General features: G+C 38.1%; 1 protein-coding gene across 5 annotated transcripts in view; it reads right to left on the bottom strand.

The window, feature by feature from the left end:
• DNAJB6 (DnaJ heat shock protein family (Hsp40) member B6) overlaps nt 1-18,100 on the bottom strand; it is a 58,194-nt gene that overhangs the window by 24,310 nt on the left and 15,784 nt on the right. For all 5 annotated transcript variants that reach the window (XM_041488121.1, XM_041488089.1, XM_041488107.1 and 2 more), the window contains exons 6-8: nt 9,205-9,339; nt 8,284-8,428; nt 6,742-6,812 (exon numbers count right to left, since the gene is read on the bottom strand). In XM_041488121.1, the coding sequence (XP_041344055.1) occupies nt 6,742-6,812; nt 8,284-8,428; nt 9,205-9,339 (351 nt within the window). The remainder of the gene's footprint in view (nt 1-6,741; nt 6,813-8,283; nt 8,429-9,204; nt 9,340-18,100) is intronic.

Here is an 18,100-nt window from a genome sequence, read left to right as displayed (position 1 = left end):
AAAAGAAAAATCTTCCACCTCTTTGCAATTACTCAGGAGCTCAATCAAAAACCGAGGGCAGGAGGCTTGTGAATGCTACTCCTGCTTGCAGGCAGTACCAGATACAGCCAAAATAGCTCCAAGTGAATTTCTAGCTCTCTACTGCTCTCCTGGACAGCCAGCTCCCACTTGGTGTTGAACAGATGAATAATGCCATTTCATTATCCAAGTGCAGTACATTTGGTGATAAGGACCTGACCATATTTCCATAGGAACCCAGCAGTAGGAAATGAGATTAGCAGAGTAATTCTCAGGGGTGTCTGAATGACTACCTAACAGGAGATGTCCAAGTAACTCAAAGCACCAAAACGCCTTCTGATGAGAGGCAGCATTATTACAGAAAGCCCGGCCAAAGTCCTCTGCAGACAGGAGGCCTTGTCCTCTAGCTAAGAAATGCTGCAGGAAAGGCTGAGCCTTGGCCATGTAAGTTTTCTCCATTTTCCTTCAGAAATACTTTCACAGAGAAGTTCAAAACAATTTAAAAACATCCACAGTCTAGCTCCCCCTGGAAGGAGAATGACAGTGACGGATACTGCAGAATGCTCTTACACAAAAGCAAAGCACAGTATTTCCATTGCTGAGTATGACAAATATCACAACAGGATGAGAAATGCAGATTTAGTTACTGTGAAGAGTAAAAGGCAGCCTCCAACTACATGTCTAGGAGAAAACTTTGCCAGGGGTGGCTATGGTGACAGTTATGCAAATGTGTGATAAATTAGCAAGTTAATCTCACTCTATATATGTTACAAAGATTAACATGGACTTGACGTGTATTTCTGGAGGGAAACCAAAAGATGGATGAGGCTGCCCAGCTCCTCTACCAGATGTCTCAAAGCCTCTGCAGCCTTAGGACTTTTTTTATTACTGGGAGGTAAATTCCCCTCCTGCACCACAATTCAATCAAGCTTGTGACTGGAACCAAGACAGAAGATTCCAGAGCTACTGCTTTGCATTTTCAGCTGGTTTAGTAACACCTTCAAGCAACTCCTGTAACTACTGTTACAGACAGTATGGCCATCACAAATGTGTGTTCCACAACATGAATTCTACGACCAGCCACCCCGGCTGGATTTCTCTCCCATTCTAGTAACTCAAATAAATTTATAAATAAGAAACAATGCAGGAAATTTCAAATTTGACTTTAAAAAGAAGGAGGAACTGAAGCGTTCTCAATGTACCATGTTATCTGTTCTATCATATAACAGACCAGCAAGCTCATGTGAGCTTTTCCAAATCAGGTGTTACTATTTCATCTCCCTCTAACATTCAAGTGAATGAAAGGATTCAGCTTTACTTTCACTGCTGGTAAACTAGCAGCTACAGGGTTTTGTTTTTTCTGTTTTTAGGAAATTCACTTAAAGTTGGCTGCATTGCAAAGAAGAGCCAGAAAAGCCCTCATTTGAGATCCAGAGGTAAGGATAAGCTATAGGCCAAAGCCAAATTTTAGGAGTTATTACCAGAAGCCTCTAAAAATATGTTTTCTTGACTGTCAGTTTTAAGTCAGGTTCAAAAATTACCTCATTTTAGTGAGTTTAAAATTAACTCAATATGCTGCAAAGTTAACTTTATTGTAAAAGCCAGAGAAACTAAAGAGAATTCTATTTAATCGTCTCCTTCTGATAACATGTTTTACTTATCTTCTCAATTAAACATACTTTAATCCCCACCACAACATTTTGAATCTGACAACATCTAAAAGTCTTCCACTTCCTTTATGTAGTAGGTAATTAGCAGTCAGGCCATCAGTGCAATCTACCTCACACCAGGACAGCTCAGCTTTCAGGCCTGGGCACTATCACCTCCAAACTCCTGCCTATCTTTTGGCCACAGCAGCATGACAGTGCATAAAGTACTCATGTGGGTTTTGATTAACTTTCTACCAGCTGTTTTAAGTGAGATAACACCTAATGCAGCACTGAGTCTGCCACAACAGAGTTTTCAGAGAAGTTTCAGTGAGTTTAAATCAGCACAGCTTGCAGATGTTCAGGGTTATGGCTCTGATCATCACAGGATTTTAATTCTTTCGTGTTTTTTTTTTTTTTAATCTGACAGCAGCATCTCAAACATAAGGTTTATTATTATCTTGTGAATGTATGACCTATATAACAGAGTATAAACCAACCACCTTCAGCTCTAACCTTTCAGGAGTGCACTCCACTCAGCAACCAGCTCTAGCCAAGGTGTATTTTTCAAAACCAAGTAGGAAACTCACTAGAATTAAAAATTCAAAGGTACAGTTTGTAACACTAACAAAGTCAACATTCTTCATTCCAGCCCTAGTACCACATAAGGACCATTTCAGCATTTCAGGTGGAAGATAAGAAGTTCTGTACCTACAACAACCACTTTAAGACAAACAGTAACAAGAAAACCCAAACTGTCTATGTTGAGGCAAATAAAGTCTGTGGTCATAGTTCAATCATAAAGTAAACAAGCCCTGAGGGAGCAGACAGTGCAAACAGGCTTTCTTATGTTAAAAAAGGGTAAATTTCAAAGTTTGGTTACTGCTGACTGACAGGTTACTGATGTCCATATTGCCATTAGCCCACGAGAATACCATGACTTGAAAATAAGCCTAATTACCAGAACATCCAAAAATCACAACCGAATAGGCAAATTTTCCAAAAATACTAAGAAACACTTCCACAAAAAGGTTAACAAGTATTGTAAGTACTAAGCCCTTTTCAAAGGTTCTCTGACCACAAGCATCAAACAGCTGTAGCATTCATTGTGCAACACAACCATCTTCAGAAGCACTATCCTGTTACAACCACAGATTAAACTCAGGCAAAGGAGCCCACTGCTCAAACAGAACAGAAGCAGATTCAAGAACTCACATTTCCAAAAATAAAAAATAAAATCTCACATTATCACTGGACTATCCCACAGATGGTCTGAAACACAGCACAGCTAAATACAAAAGACAAACCTCCAGTTACACCTAATGCCAAAACACTGAAGGAGTCAAGGAAACAGGATAACCAAACACAAACACTGAGAAGAGATACAAACCCTCTGGGCTTAGAGATGATGGGTTTTTAAATCTTTTACAATCTTGTTTTCAGCATTCTAACTCAGCTCATCAATTAATCACAAGTTGATACAGGATCCACCTGACAAATGCTACGCACACATTCTCTGCAGAGCAGCTTTGTCACCTACACCACAGACCAACCCCTCTGATTCTCAGCAGAGGGGTATTGTGAGAACTGAGCACTGCAGGAGTGCAGCCATTTTACAGTGTGAAGCATTCCAACACAAAATCCCAAACTCCTTCAGTAAAGCCAAGTGGAAGGGGTAGGTGCCATGCAATCTACAGAGAGACTGGGGTTAGTGTGCTGCACTGGGATTACTGCCATGCACAAAGGACTGCAAAGAGATTGCACCAGGAGAAAGCATTACAAAGTTCTTGTATCCACCAATGAACTTTGAAGCAGAGCATGAAAGACTAAATGACTTAGCAGGTTCAAAAACTCCATCTTGGTTTTTCCAAACCGCTGTTTTTCCAGGAAGCTTAATTTAAATGGGATGGTGTCCCTAAATATTCAAAATTAATCCCTCATGTATGAAAAGATGGCACTTTTAATCCAACAGAATCTGGTTTTGGAAGCTGCCTCATCCCACTGTACATTTGTACCTAGCATTTGCTGTCAAGAACTTTTTCTGTTGTTAATTATTTTGTACTATTTTGGCCAAAATTGAAGTTTAAGGAAATGTGCTGCCCTTGATTATCTATCACTTCTAATAAATAGGTCTTGTACATCCATGCAAACTATGTATTAGAAAGGAACAACATAAAATTTTTTTCAAAGCAACCTAACAAGTGGGTTTTCAGGAGAAAGCAACTAAATTCAGCTAAGAAATTCTCAATGTTACCGTGGATTTATTTTGTGTTTTTTAAAAATGAGCTGGATGCAAGAAGTTGCATCAAAAAAAAAATGTTGGATGTGATGTTATTTCAAAAAACACACTGAAGGAGATGGAGACTGTTAGGTTTAGATCAAATAAATGATGACAAATTTTTCAACCTGGAACTGGAATTGCTGGTCCAATGATATATTTGGACCAGGACCACATATCCAGTTCAACTACCAGCCTATGGAAATGCTGGTGTGTGGGTATGTCATTCCTGCAGGAATCTACTGCCAAATTCTGCCTTCTGCTGACTCATTCCCTGTGTTTTGCCAGTTTCTACCAAGGAAATGCAGCGCTGCCATTTTAATGCTGCATTTTGGCCAGCTCTGACAAGCAGTTTCAGGGATCTGAAGGCAGAACAGAGACTATCCAAACAACTGGACCTTGAGCACATTTAGTGTTAAAAAATTTCACTACAGAACCCTGGTGTGACCTGTTTGTGTGTAACACTGTGAGAAGGATCACACTTTCCTAGGTAAGAAGATAAGCATGTGGGTACAGATCTGCCACCCTAATTGTGTTCTTAACCTGAGCAAGGTAATTTAAATGTTAAAGAAGATGACTTGGAATAAAACTAGAAGGCGAAGTTTGGCACTTTAATGTAAAACCTATGGGTATCCAGAGGAAGGCATTCAAACTCAACTCCAGATTGTCCTAATTTTATTTGACTTCGTTAATCAATTTTAAAGCACTTTTTACAATTTACATAATTTAAAGGAGCACACTGCATCCTATAAATATAAATTAACATTTTTAATAACTCCAGACATCACAACAAAGCCAAATTTTGAAATAAATTTCATGTTTAGTTATCTGGATCAAGAAGTAACATACATGGGGAGGGGAAAAAACAGCATTAACAAGAAAACACTGTTTAATTCTAAACTAAGTTTGTGCTTCTACATCAAAAACACAACACTGAAGTGACAGGAACTCTGCAAAGAACTTGAAAAGGTATATAACTGCTTTAGTCCCAAAACCAAAGTATATATTTATTTTTTCTTCTACATGTTATTTTTTTCAGTTCTATCAAATTAGCATTAATGGTAGAGGGACAAAAGTACAATATACTAACTTTACTGCAAATACAAATTCTGTAGTAGCAGTTTGTTAGCTTGGTTTGGCTTAAGTTGAAATGGTTTTCCTGCATGAAAAACAAGAGCATATCTTTTCAATGTATTTAATAATCAACACATTTGTTAGTACAAAGCAGATGGTGTTCAGCAAGAAGGCATTAGGTGATCATTTGAAAACACCATGCTTTTTTTTTTTTTTTTTTTTAAACCACTAAGCCACCCTGAAGAGTTTTGTGAAGGCCAGATGTTCAAAGCTGGTGCACAGATGAAAGCTGCACATCCATGATCTATGCATGGAACTATCCAGAACCTGGCAGGTGTTAACATTCACCATTAGTTACCTGCATGCTTTCTCTGTGACACACCAAAACCAAATCATCTTTCACTAAACTTTGAAAATCTGGTCTTAGCTACAAATGAACACTTTACTCCATTAAATTAACAAAGGGCATTAATCCATCTTTTGATTTTTGGTTGAGGACTAAAAACAAGAGTGAGATATCATAATCCTAATAATTTTGTCCAAATCTTCAAAGCAGTTATTTGTTCTCAAAATAGCAAAAAAACTCATCATTCTCAGTCTTTTTGCAATTATTAAATGTTAAATAAAATTTATCAAATGTTTACTTATATTTGCTACAGATTATTTTTTGAAGCAAATCTCAGAATAACTTTAGGAAACTTTTTAAAATAGAGTTGCTTTAGGCCTAGACTTAAAATAATTACATATTAGGGCAAAAGATGGAGTTAGAGAGTCAGCCTCTGAATGCTTCTTAAAAATAGGTGCTTCAAATACAGATTTAGAAATGAAATTAAAAATCATGTTTTCACTCACACTGAAGAAAACATCTGCAAAGAAAAAAGGCCCTCATCCTTAAGACTGAAGAAAAAGATGGTAGGGGGGGAAAAAAAAAAAAAAAAAAAAAAAAAAAAAAGCACCGTTTTCCCAAGTTGCCCAAATCACACACAGACACAGGAAGGTTACAAATGCCATTCATGAAAGAATGCACCACAAACATCAGCATTTATTCATTTTGAATTTTTTTTTAGCAAATGACAAAAGACTCAGCTCACTGGCTTCACTTTTGTTTACCTTTTGCTTACATTACACATTTAAACATTTGTCAAAACTTACTAAAGTTGTCTGCATTCATGCACAACTAGAAAACATCCTTAATTTATTTAAACCAGAAATGCATTACCAGAAATGTATTAACATTGTTCACTACTAAACATTAAAAAAAAAAAAAAAAAAAAAAGTTGAAATTATTAAAAAGGTTATCCTGGAACTGTTAACTTCACAGCAGACTTGAACTACTAATTGGCTCACATTTCAAATTGGAAAAAGCAAGATTCATGCTAGTGTTAGTGTACATCTCGCCCTAGCACTACTGAAGGATCATGGTTCACCTTGATCACAGATAAGAAAAGAAAAGTGCATACAGAAGTTTACAACAATTTTAAGGACAAAAAATGGTCCAATTGATGTGGTCCCAACGATTAACTCAAAAGTCTATGACAAATACGAGCTTCTGTGAGCTACTTATACTACTTAAGATTGAGTACGGATATACAGAAAGTTGAATTCGTTTGAAATCTTCAAAAAATGTTCCTGTCAATCCTCAAATGGTGGCTGTTAGAGCTTAAAATTTCTGTTAAATGCGTGCGTTGAATTACTTGTTATCCAAGCGTAGCAGCTGCTCCTTACCATTTATTGTTAGCGACCTTAACTGGCCATCTTCTTCAACTTCTACTCTCTCTTGTCCATTCTCAAAAATCCTGCAGGACAAAAACACCACGAGCCATTTTAGAGCACTGCAGGCAATTTCAAACACACACCAGACCTTGGGTTTAGATAACAAACTGTAAGGGAGCAGCACCTGCTTAATGCAAGTGTACTTGGCAAGCTTTGGTATTTACCAGTGCCGGAGCTGGCACCAGCACCCATCTGCATTTCCCCACTGCTTAGTCAGGAAAATTGCCTTCTGGAAGTTGGAATCCTCCAGGATGTAGAGATCACAGTTACAGCTGCCACCTCATACATTGTCACAGTTGTGCTCACACTACACTGTTATCTAAACCTAAATGCCTTGACAGATCAACTGCGCAATCCTGACACTGCATTTAGTCCCTACCCATTTGTTAAATGTATGATGTTCTAGGTCCAATCACAATTTTGTACACAGGACAGTCTTAAATCCACTTTTAATTTGATCAGAGCAAGTAATATGTAGACCTACTATACACCAACTTTATGACCAGCATGCATGTTACAAAATTCAAGTATCCCTGGATTGAAAAGGGAGATTATTAAAGATCTTTTGAGTTTTCAGATTTTTCTGGAATACACTCACAAAAATATCATGACCACACCAGCATGTGATCCAGAGGCTGTTATTAAGTGGTCAAGATGATAGGAGCTCTCCAGTACAACAGCTCACAGAAGCACCTTGCACTTACAAGTACGGGACCAAGTTAACAAACAAAACCAATTCATCCTCCCTCACTTTTCCATCATTTTCTATTAAGTAATGAAATTACATTTAAATATGCATTTAGTACTCCTATATTGATTATAATATTCCATGTAGGATTTTCTATAGCTAGCTAAGAATTGGGTTTCCCAAATACAATGATTTCCCCATCACAAGCATGAAATGGAGAGAAAGTACACTGTGTACAGGACTTGAAAATTCACTGTCCAACAAACAAGCACATTTTTCTCCAAAGCAGGCTTCAGTTTCTTATTTAATTTAACAGACAGAAAAAAAGTTACTAGAAAGACTTCACTCAAACACTGCCTAGGAAAGCACCCTAAGCAGATGCTAGGAAAAATTCTTTCATAACATCTGCAAAACTAAAATTCTTCCCAGTTCCCAGTTATAAGCTTCACAGTCCGTAGACACCAAGCACACTTTCCTTACACAAGTTCAAGCTGACTGGGCAGACCACAGTCAAGGAACATAATAAAAGATGCAGCACCACACAGGAGGTTCTGAAGCCTAAAAGAGCTCCAGCTACAGCATTAAGTAACTCAACAATGCCAAGAAGAGACAGAGAACCCAATAAAGTATTTCAAAATGTTTTTAAGATTCAGAGAAATCCAAGTAATATGATGAACATAACAACAAAAGTAAAACATAAAACCTTGTGTGTGTGTGTAAAGATACAATATATTTATATGCATGTAACTATAGATATCTAAGTCTCTCTACATATAGTTTCATATAAATATATTTATATCACTTGCCTCTTTGTAATAATTTTTCTGCCATTAACTATTTTAGTTGAGGTTGATACTGATTTGAAGTTTCCCATTCCACTGCCACCAAATGACGTAGAGGAGAATGATGAAGTAAGGCCTCCATGTCCCAGGGAGCCAAACGAAGTAAAACCTATTGAAAAAAAAAAGCATTTGAATAAAATGTAATTTTGCATGATTGTGGGAACCAAATTTATCATCCACTCAGACTACATCCTACTTTCAGGAAGCCCTCAGCTGGTTTCATCACGCAGCATCAGTGATTAGATGGCATTAACACCAGCCTGAGAATAAAACCACGGCTCCAGCCCAATCCATTTCTCTCATATGGACCCACAGTTCAAGTTCCAAATGCACAGCATTGTCCAAAAACCATTTGCCAGCTCCTCCCCTGAAAAGCCACTCAACGTTTATCCACACTCTGCTCTCAGGGGAAAGCCAGCAACTCTAATGACTGATCATCAGCTTTAGTGCAGATGTTGGGATGCCCCGAGCTGGCAGACAGAACAAATCCTGTATCAGTAACACCCCAAACAATGCCCAGATTCCTTCCCAGCACTCTAACTAAGTAGCACCGTGGGATTTAGGCACGTTTTTCAGGACGTGTAATAAAACTCATCACACTCCTGAAAGCAAACAAAACAAAAGCATTCTAAAGCCATGAAGAAACTGTAGAATCAAAATAATAAAAACAGAAAGTTCCACTTCTTAGAGATCTCTTCACTCTATATGAACTTTCAGGTCCAAATACTCTAACTATGGCTTAATTTTCATTTACACCTTACAGACAGCAGCTTAATTGAAAAAAAAAATCAGTCACAGAATTGCCTGAATGGAGAAGCCAGCTTGTTGTATTACAATCCTTTATGAGCCAAAATTGCATTCTTTCTTAAATATTATGGTATTTACCTGTGTCAAATGGAGAGAAACCACTTCCAAAAGCAGGGAATCCACCAAAGGCAGAGAAAAATGATCCTCCACCACCTCTGTTTCTGCTTCCCCTTGGACCCCGCCTGCCACCGAAGAAGTCCTCAAAAGGGTCTTCTACGAAACAGAACATTTAAGAGTCAATATTACTGAGTGATTCTGTATGTAATCATTAGGGGTTATTTAGTAAAAAAAAAAAAAAAAAAAAAAAAAAAAAAAAATTGTTAACAGGCAAGATTCTTCCTTTGAAACATCTGAGGCTACTGAACTAGGATTCCCCCAAAAGTAATTGCTATTCTCCTTCTGGTCTAAATTCTGCTTGCTTCTGGACCTAAAAATAATTTTATATATATAAAGTAGCTGATTTCCTTATTTTACCTGTTTAGCATTAAAAACTGGTAAACATAATAGAAAATATTGCATACAGGTACCTGAACTTTCCAGCTTATTTCTATTCTATTCAAGATTTATTGTGGATCACCATGATCTGAAAAGTAACTTCCAGATAGATTGTATTAATTATTGAAATCTAAAAACAGCAGCCAGGGACTGATGACTCATAATCCTAAAGTGTTCCAAGTGTTTAATTTAGCACTTGCCACATTAGATACTCCAAACATGTATTCTGATGCACATTTAGCAGCAAAGCATGAAGGTTTACACACAGTGTCCCAAGGAGGCATTCAGTCTGTACCAAGCAGGAAGGAGAGGGCAAAAATAGAGAAAGGGGGTCATGGATAAAATGTTTTTCAAATTCTAGTTCCACTGTTATGTCATTCAGAACAGCTATTGTCCCACCCTCACCAGGAAGACAATAGTCTCTTTCCAAAAAGGAAAAAAAAAAAAAGATGGGGGAGGTGTTGGGCCATGGGGTACAACACCAGCACCTATACAAGCAGTCTTTATTTACCAGAATTATCAGAAAACTGCTTTTCTCTAATTCTCTTGAGACAAAGAACAACAGAAAAAAATTGCAATCATAAACCAGAAAGTCAATAAGCATAATACTTGCATTAAAACCAGAAAAGTTTAGCAACTACAACTACTCTCTTCATCAATCACAACTCTCCCAAAATGAGTGTTATTGAGAACACCAATGATTTTACCAAGTTCTTCAGTACTGGAAGTTCAAAATAAGCTTTTAATGAAAACTGAAGAACCTGGTGATAGCAGCAATAGAGGTATGAAAGCAAGGAAAGACTTGTGACTGCCTGACTGTTCAGAACTACAACTGACAAAGTGAAGGTCAGAAATGCAGTATTTGTTCCACTTCTGGTACCTCCACAAAAATCCAAGCTGATTTGTAACAAATCACCAAGTTAATACAATATGCATTATGCATCATTAAGTAATCAATATGATAATAAAAATATGTAAGTTACCATCTGGTTTATGTGCAATTACTTAAATGTGAAACGCCACAATGTATTTATGCTGAACAAGGGCAGCTGCTAAAAAATACCCCTACCCCCCTCCCAACCTTCATAGTTATTGAGTAAAACAACACAGGAACAAACTTTTATCTTACATACACTAGCAAGCAAGTGGTAAGATTTTTTTCTACCTCGGACACTTTTTGTTTTGTAGCTTCCTTTTCTTCCATGTAAAGCAATTTTTCCTCAACATAAAGATGACCCATTAGTACCTTTATAGAAGCAAACCAACACTTAATGTGGAAATGTGGGAATTTTATAATTTCCAAAACAAGCACTATGTCCATTTTTAAAATAGGCTAGTTTTGTCAGTCTATCATATCAACCAGCAAGTACAACCACAGCAGTTAATTGTTTTGTAGTCCAATTTATTCTCACAGGAATGACTCATGGGTTAGTTATGAAGGTCATTCACTCACGTGTACAATGATCTATATACTATATTACTCCCACTGTTAAGCTTTCTATTTATAATCCAAATTTTCTCGTTACCTGGAGTTTGAATAAAAACAAAACAACCTATCATGTAAACTCTGAGTTTTTAATCTCCCACAGCGTATCAGCCTATTCTCCAAGTGCATCTCTCCTCCCCACCACAACAGCTGCAGAAACAAAGTTATTTAAGGAAGATCATGGACTCTCCTAGAGATCCCTGATATCAACCCAGCTTCTCAGTGGATTATTGCCACACCAAAGCCTAACCAAGACTTGGCCATGCCTTATCAGCCTGCACAGCAAAGGAAGAGGTCAGCACTTGGTATCAGCACGTGTTCAGCCGTCAGGTGATTGCTGTCAGCAGCCTGGGAACAATTCTCCAGCGCTCTTCCTGTAATTCTCTCAAGTGAGACACAGCAACCACTCTACCGCAGGGCACTGCAGAATGCTCAGCAAGATGGATTATGCTGAGACAGGAAAAGGGGCAGGACTTGTCAGAGAAACTATTCCTTTATGATTTTGACAGCCAAGTACAGCAGGCAGAAGAAAAAAAATACCAAAAGCACTGAGAGAAGGCAGCAGGAGGCTGCTGCACTATCATTTGTTGTATCTATCACCAAATACACATTAATATAGCTAGGCAGACCCTGTTTATGATTTTTGCTCCCTAAATCAGGATGATTAATAGCACCACTCAGCAAATAATAACATTTCAGCCCTCTAAGTCTATTTTAGCAGAACTTTTCCATCCCTGATAACCTTTTCACAAAAAAGGCCTGCTCCAAACAGTACAAATGCAGGGTGTTGGGGTTTTTCTAATGATTCCTCTTACTGTAGTCATTTTGGTACTTCCAGTCAATTTTTTACTGAATGTGAGCAGCATATCAGATTAAGAAAGCTAAGCAGCAAAAAGAGAAGGGAAAAAAAAAAAAGTCAAGGCATTTCTAAAAAGGGGAAAATACTATATAAATACAACTTCCAAGCTTCAGAAAATCCAAATGTTAAACCAGTGATACTTAAGAGTATTACCAACCACCGTCTGGAGATAAATGCAGTATATTATAATCTATTATAATATTCTGGTATTACCAGAAGCTTATGGGAGGACAGAGTATTAGATTCAGTTTCAATAAAAATGCTGGAGTATATTTCTAGTGCAGAATTTGCGGTGCTGTAAGAACAGCAAAGATCAAGAGAGAACAAAAGGTGAGAAACCTCAAGAAAGCCAATAAGAAAGACTTTTTATCTATCAACAAAAGCAGATGACATGAACTTTTTAGAAAATGGCAAATGCTTAAGCAAAGAACTCAGGGTAGCCCATTACCAAAACACCAGGCAAAATGAAGGACTTCAGGACTCTTGCTGTTACTAGGTAGCAAGACTCAAGTTACAGAAGCCAAAATGTTAATGTGGATTTTGGAACACAAAACCCCCAACAACACAGAAGATTGTACACTAACAAATCTGTCTGAAAATAACTGAATTTCAGGTTATGTTTCCAGGAAAACTTACTTTTTTCAGAAAAATCATTGCCAATTCAAATGCAACAACTGTCTTGATCCTCTGGGTAAAACATTAAACCTGCTCCCTGCAAACCAGGGAATAGTACCTTGCTTTTCTGTAGTCAGAGGAAAAGCATTTCACCTCTAAACAGGTCAAATAACAACAACTACTGTAATAAATATCACACTGAAGCGCAAAATAAGGCAGGTCATGATCTCTCCACACTGAGGTGTCCCCAGCTGTAACACAGAAACAGGATTTTTTCCTTTTCAGCTCGTGGCAGAATACGACTTAAAAGACCTAATTGTTTTCCCTTGCTGCCTTGTGATCATAGAACCAAATAAGTTGCATTAATTCACTGATCCAAAAGAAAACACTGAGTTGTTACTTTTACGTTGCACCCATGAGCTAATCTCTGATTAGCACTGATTAGCACCCATGAGCACTGGAAAGACTCGTGTATCAGAAAATAAATGGGCAGGAAAGCACCACACAACAGAGGAAGGGAGGAAAGGAGTCAAACCCCACAATTTGAAGCAGCCCACAATGCAGCTAAAACTCAAAATTCATTATAGCAATCTAAGGCATTAGCTGAAATTACAATACATGATAAACTACAAGTGTCACATTTCCTATGGCAGTCACTTCTACCAAGACCCCTGTATCCTGGCTGTTGCTTGGAGAACTAGATCAGGAATTGATATGCTGAAAAGAACATCTCCAGATGAAAGCAAGTTCATCCACATCAATTCTTTGCTAGAGTTCACAGTGTGGCTGTGAAAGCAAACTGTGCTAGATACAAGACAGGCAGCAGCACAAGTGCCCAAGAAGGGTCAAAGGCAGCACAGGAAGATTCTTTCCACCATAGAACGATGCCATCGCTGAGTGCTGAGCACATTCCACTGCAATGCCATCATTCACCTCCAAAAATCAAAGGTGTTGAGATAAATGGTGAGCTGTCAGCAAATGCTCTCCCATGCATGTACTGTCACAGTCAGAGATGCTGATAATCTTTTCAGGACAGCGTGCAAAGGGAATTACCCTGTCCAAGCAGGACCACTGCTCAGGCCCCACTCACTGCACCACCTCCCCAAACAGTGAACCTTCTTTCCTTTATTCTTCACCACCAGAGCCTCACCACTGCCTCTGCCAAAACACAGCACCTGAGCTGAGTGCTCCTGCTGCAGATGCAGGAGGGTGGCACTGGCACAACACAGGATAATGGAGAAAGGATAAAGGATGCTGTGCAGCTCCTGTGGAAGGGCACAGCCAAACCCAACGGCATGGAGCGCTGCTGCAGTAAGCAAAGGCTGCCTGCCCCATCCTTTCCTCGTATCAAAAGCATCCTGTAATGACTTTACACATCCTGCCAGAAGAGAGTCTCAAATGCAGGTCTGAACTGTGCTTACACAAAGACCTGCAGACACAGTACCCAGAATACCCACAATACCTAGACACAATACTCAGAATTCTTGGAGTAGGTGTTTTCTACCTTGTATCCTGTCTGAAAAAAGTTTCAAATATGCTAATTTGCAGTAAACACACACAGAACCTCATGCTACAGCTCTGGAGAGCACTCAGGCACTAAAAAACATACTATCACAACTGGAGGGGCCACCTGTAAGCACTTTTGTATGGAAATATTTTCTTCCTTACAAACTAGGCACACTGTTGATGCCCCTTACTAAGGAGAGACACTAAGATGTTGTTGCAAGCACTGTTGCTTCATGTGCCTAATGTTTCAGCATGGTTTTTGTAAATTGGTCTTTTCATAAATTAGATGTGAAACAGATGTTTTTCGCACTCATTTAATAAATTACCAGAAGAAGCATTTGGAGGTCCTTCTAGTGATTTATAGCAGAGATCCTGGGATTCATTCATTTCTAGAAAAGGAGACCTAAAACATCACCTTTGAATGCCATCTAAATGGTAATTACAGAGACGCTGGAGTATGCTAATTAGCATTTCATACTTATCAAATGAATGCTCAAATGTTCAGGCACACCTTAAAAATGGAGGCAACTTCCATTACCTTCCATTTCTTATGACCTGCTCTCCTTAGAAGATGTTCAGCATTTGTGCTCTGACCAATTTAATCAGCTACCTGTCCAAGAAAACTGAATGAAAATATTTTCTTGGGGATTAACAACCTCAACTGGACTAGGATTCCCAAGACACTCTTTGGCTAGTATGCTATCAAACAGTTTCTCAATCTAGCTAATGGGACATTAGACAAAGATTAAAGTTTTAAGATAAACATGAGAATTTGGAGCAAGGCCTCCTCCTTTCAGCAGGGCTAACTATGTATTAGTTTGGCCATGGAGCCACAGCACTACCTACTCCTGTCTGATAATGCTGTCTGGGTGAGACAATTCCTCTGTTTCAAAAACCCTCTTTGAACCTATCAAGTTACTTCTGAAAAATTCATAGTGAGACTTGGACCACTCAGATCTAAGACTGGTGGTTATGAAATAAAAATGCACATTCATACCAAAGCAATGAATGCACATGCAAATCTGTCAGCACTTCATAAACTGCACCAAAAGCAGTAAATTTACATCAACAAAAAGATTCATTACCAAAAAGACACTGCTGTTCAAGATAGCTTTAAATGAAAGTCACCTCCATTTTCAGTTTTAATAACCCATTTTACTAACAAATACATTTTGCATTAGAACATTTAAACAATCAATTATCAGAAATTGGATAGCATGTGAATTAAAACCATGATCTGATTCTTATGTGAATCTTTTGCTACAGCAAGACAACTTTCTGTCCTTGAGACAAGTAGTTGGATTAAGCTGTCCCATTCAGTAAAAGCATCCTAAAGCACCTATCATGTAGAGTTTGCAATGATTACTGCACATAAAATTTCCTCTCTCTTGTCAGGTTAAAACTCTTTTGCCTGGATACTATAAGTAACTCACTATACTTTTCCAGAATGGTCCTGCTTCTTTTTATGTAATCAGTATTACAGTAATCAATCTGAAGTAATTCTGACCTTTGATGAAACCAAACTACACACCAGATAACCAGCTAGCTGACATTCTCTGTGACAAATATTTATATCTAACTAGTTGTATGAAGGTTTGAAGCTTCATTTTACCTTTCATTTCCAAGAGTAGATTTTTAAATATCTCATAAACCAGGTAACCAGAATTCTCAGGGGAAAACTCCACAGAATCCCTATGGGCTTAAATGCATTTGATTAAACTACATTGTGAATTCTACTTCACAATCTAAAAAAAACCATTTAAGACATTTATATATTACCATCTCCAAATGTACATTTAGAAACCACAGCGAAACTGTCAAGGCTACAGTCAATGTTTAAAGAGACCCACAAACAGACTTCTCCTGGGACATCAAAGTCCATAGGGGGCATCCACCAGGAACAATTTATAATGTCACATTAGTAACATATTCTGCCAGGGAGAAAAGCCTGGTTCCTTGTGGAATTCATGTAACTACACACCCCGGCACTGGAAGCAGTTTGAAATGCCCTAAACCATCCTGTCAAGCTTGTAGCTACAGCTGCTGGAGGATATTGGTCTGCTGTAGGCCCTGAGTTGTATTTCCTAGGCCACACACAAATTATTCAGGCATCATTGATACATCTGGAGTCTGCTGAGATGGTTTAGGGTGTGTATGCAGTTCAAGTGTAGGAAAAAAAGAATTAACTCCTTAAGGAGTTTCTGTTGGGTAATGTTATGGTCATGCTATACCGAGATCATCCATCTTTCACAGTAACTCCTCACTGATAACACCTTCCAACACCGAACCCACTCTTGAAGTGAGAATCTGAAAAGCCTCTAAACCAAAACCAAATCAATTCTTCAACAGCCCAGAAACACAGCCCAGCCCACACCAAAGCACATCATTTTCTGTTCCTCAGCCTGAAGCACCAGTCTTTCATCAATACACTTCCATTACCAGTGGTAACACTGGAACCTTTCTCTCCTGTGAACTGTTACATTACAGAAAAAAAAAGGTCCTTGAAAAGTTTACATGTAAAATACAAATAAAACACAACACAGAACACAAACCAAATCAAAGCAAGCACCACATGGAGTAGGATATAGCTGAAGTATAAAAGTTTAAGTACACTGACATGAAAAACCCTTACATTAAGAGTAAACAGTCAGAGAGCCAGAGGTGTATGGGACAGACTGAACAGCAGATCACTGCTGTACCAGGGCAGTACTTTGCAATGCAAAGTGTAGTGCTGCATAGGAAACACCAACTTTTCTTCCTGTCAAAAGGATCAGCATCCATCCATACGTCAGAGGCTAAAAACTATCTCTAGGAGAGCTCACCAGGAATACTCACTCTGCTGTAACCACGTGCCACAAAAAGCAAGCCCACAAATCTCAGAGTAAGAGTTAAGCATCTGTCATAGGACCAGATCAAGTTTTAACAAGTACTTGCCTTCATGCACCCCTAGATTTACAAAGAATTTGCCTGGAAAAAAACAATGAAAATAATCTGTGACTGTCTCCAGTGCAACACACAGCATCTAACATTAACTTTGCTCCATCTGGAAGTGTTCAGAGCTGTCTCCAACAGTATTACAGATTTTCATTTGAAAAGTCTGAAGGGACTCATAATTTAAAAATCTACAGTCTCCTCTTTCCTACAGATGAATAAAGATGCCTCTGTTTATAAAGAAAACTTTCTGTAACTGCAAGAGCAGTGCAGTATAGTTCAGTAGAGTTGAACAGACTGAATTCATAGCACCATTTCAGAAATTCTTCAAATCCATAAATTTACAGGAATTATGCATATGAATGCTGCTCTTTACATACTCAATGACAATCAGGATATAGAGAGGCCCACCTGCATTCTGTGGGCTTCACTACATGCCACTTCAAACTGCATAAAAAGTACAAATGTTTTAAAGTATTTATTCAATTTCATCTTTGATTCCACCAGTACACATTTTTAGAAAACATGACCTCAGTACTTATTTAGTGGCTTAGAATATCAATTGTAACCTGAGTAGCTCGTTAAGAAGTTACTAATTCCACAGAAAACTCATCAACAAGTTGAAAACTCCTCATTTTTAGAAGATAAATTCTCTTATTATTCAGGACAGAACTGTTTCATTAGTGTTTCAACCTAGCAGAACCTATAAGGGCTGCAGTTCACCAATACAAATATTCATGCTATACATGCAATTCTACTGCTTGCTTTTGGAATTACAAAATGCACTACATTCAAATGAAAGCACGCATATTTTTATGTTGTACTATCTTGAAATATCCATGTATGTGCAAAGACCAATTCAAATACTTTTTACAGAAATTTGTGAAAAAAAATTGTTTGGAGTCACAATTGTTAGAAGTCACAGATTTTTCCATGTTAGAGAACGTCTTAAACATTTTAAAGGAAAAAAAAAAAAAGAAAGTGCTCACTTTGAAACCTTCCAGCTACAAAAATTTCAGGAGCTTATGCTCAAAATCCAAAGCTTAACTAAGGGTTTTAGGCCTCTGGTCACTGACACTGCA

Source organism: Pyrgilauda ruficollis, unplaced genomic scaffold, assembly GCF_017590135.1.
Source record: "Pyrgilauda ruficollis isolate IOZ18807 unplaced genomic scaffold, ASM1759013v1 scaffold12, whole genome shotgun sequence".
Taxonomy (NCBI): domain Eukaryota; kingdom Metazoa; phylum Chordata; class Aves; order Passeriformes; family Passeridae; genus Pyrgilauda; species Pyrgilauda ruficollis.
The sequence above is the reverse complement of the archived record's forward strand: the minus strand, read 5'-3'. Positions and strand labels throughout refer to the sequence as shown.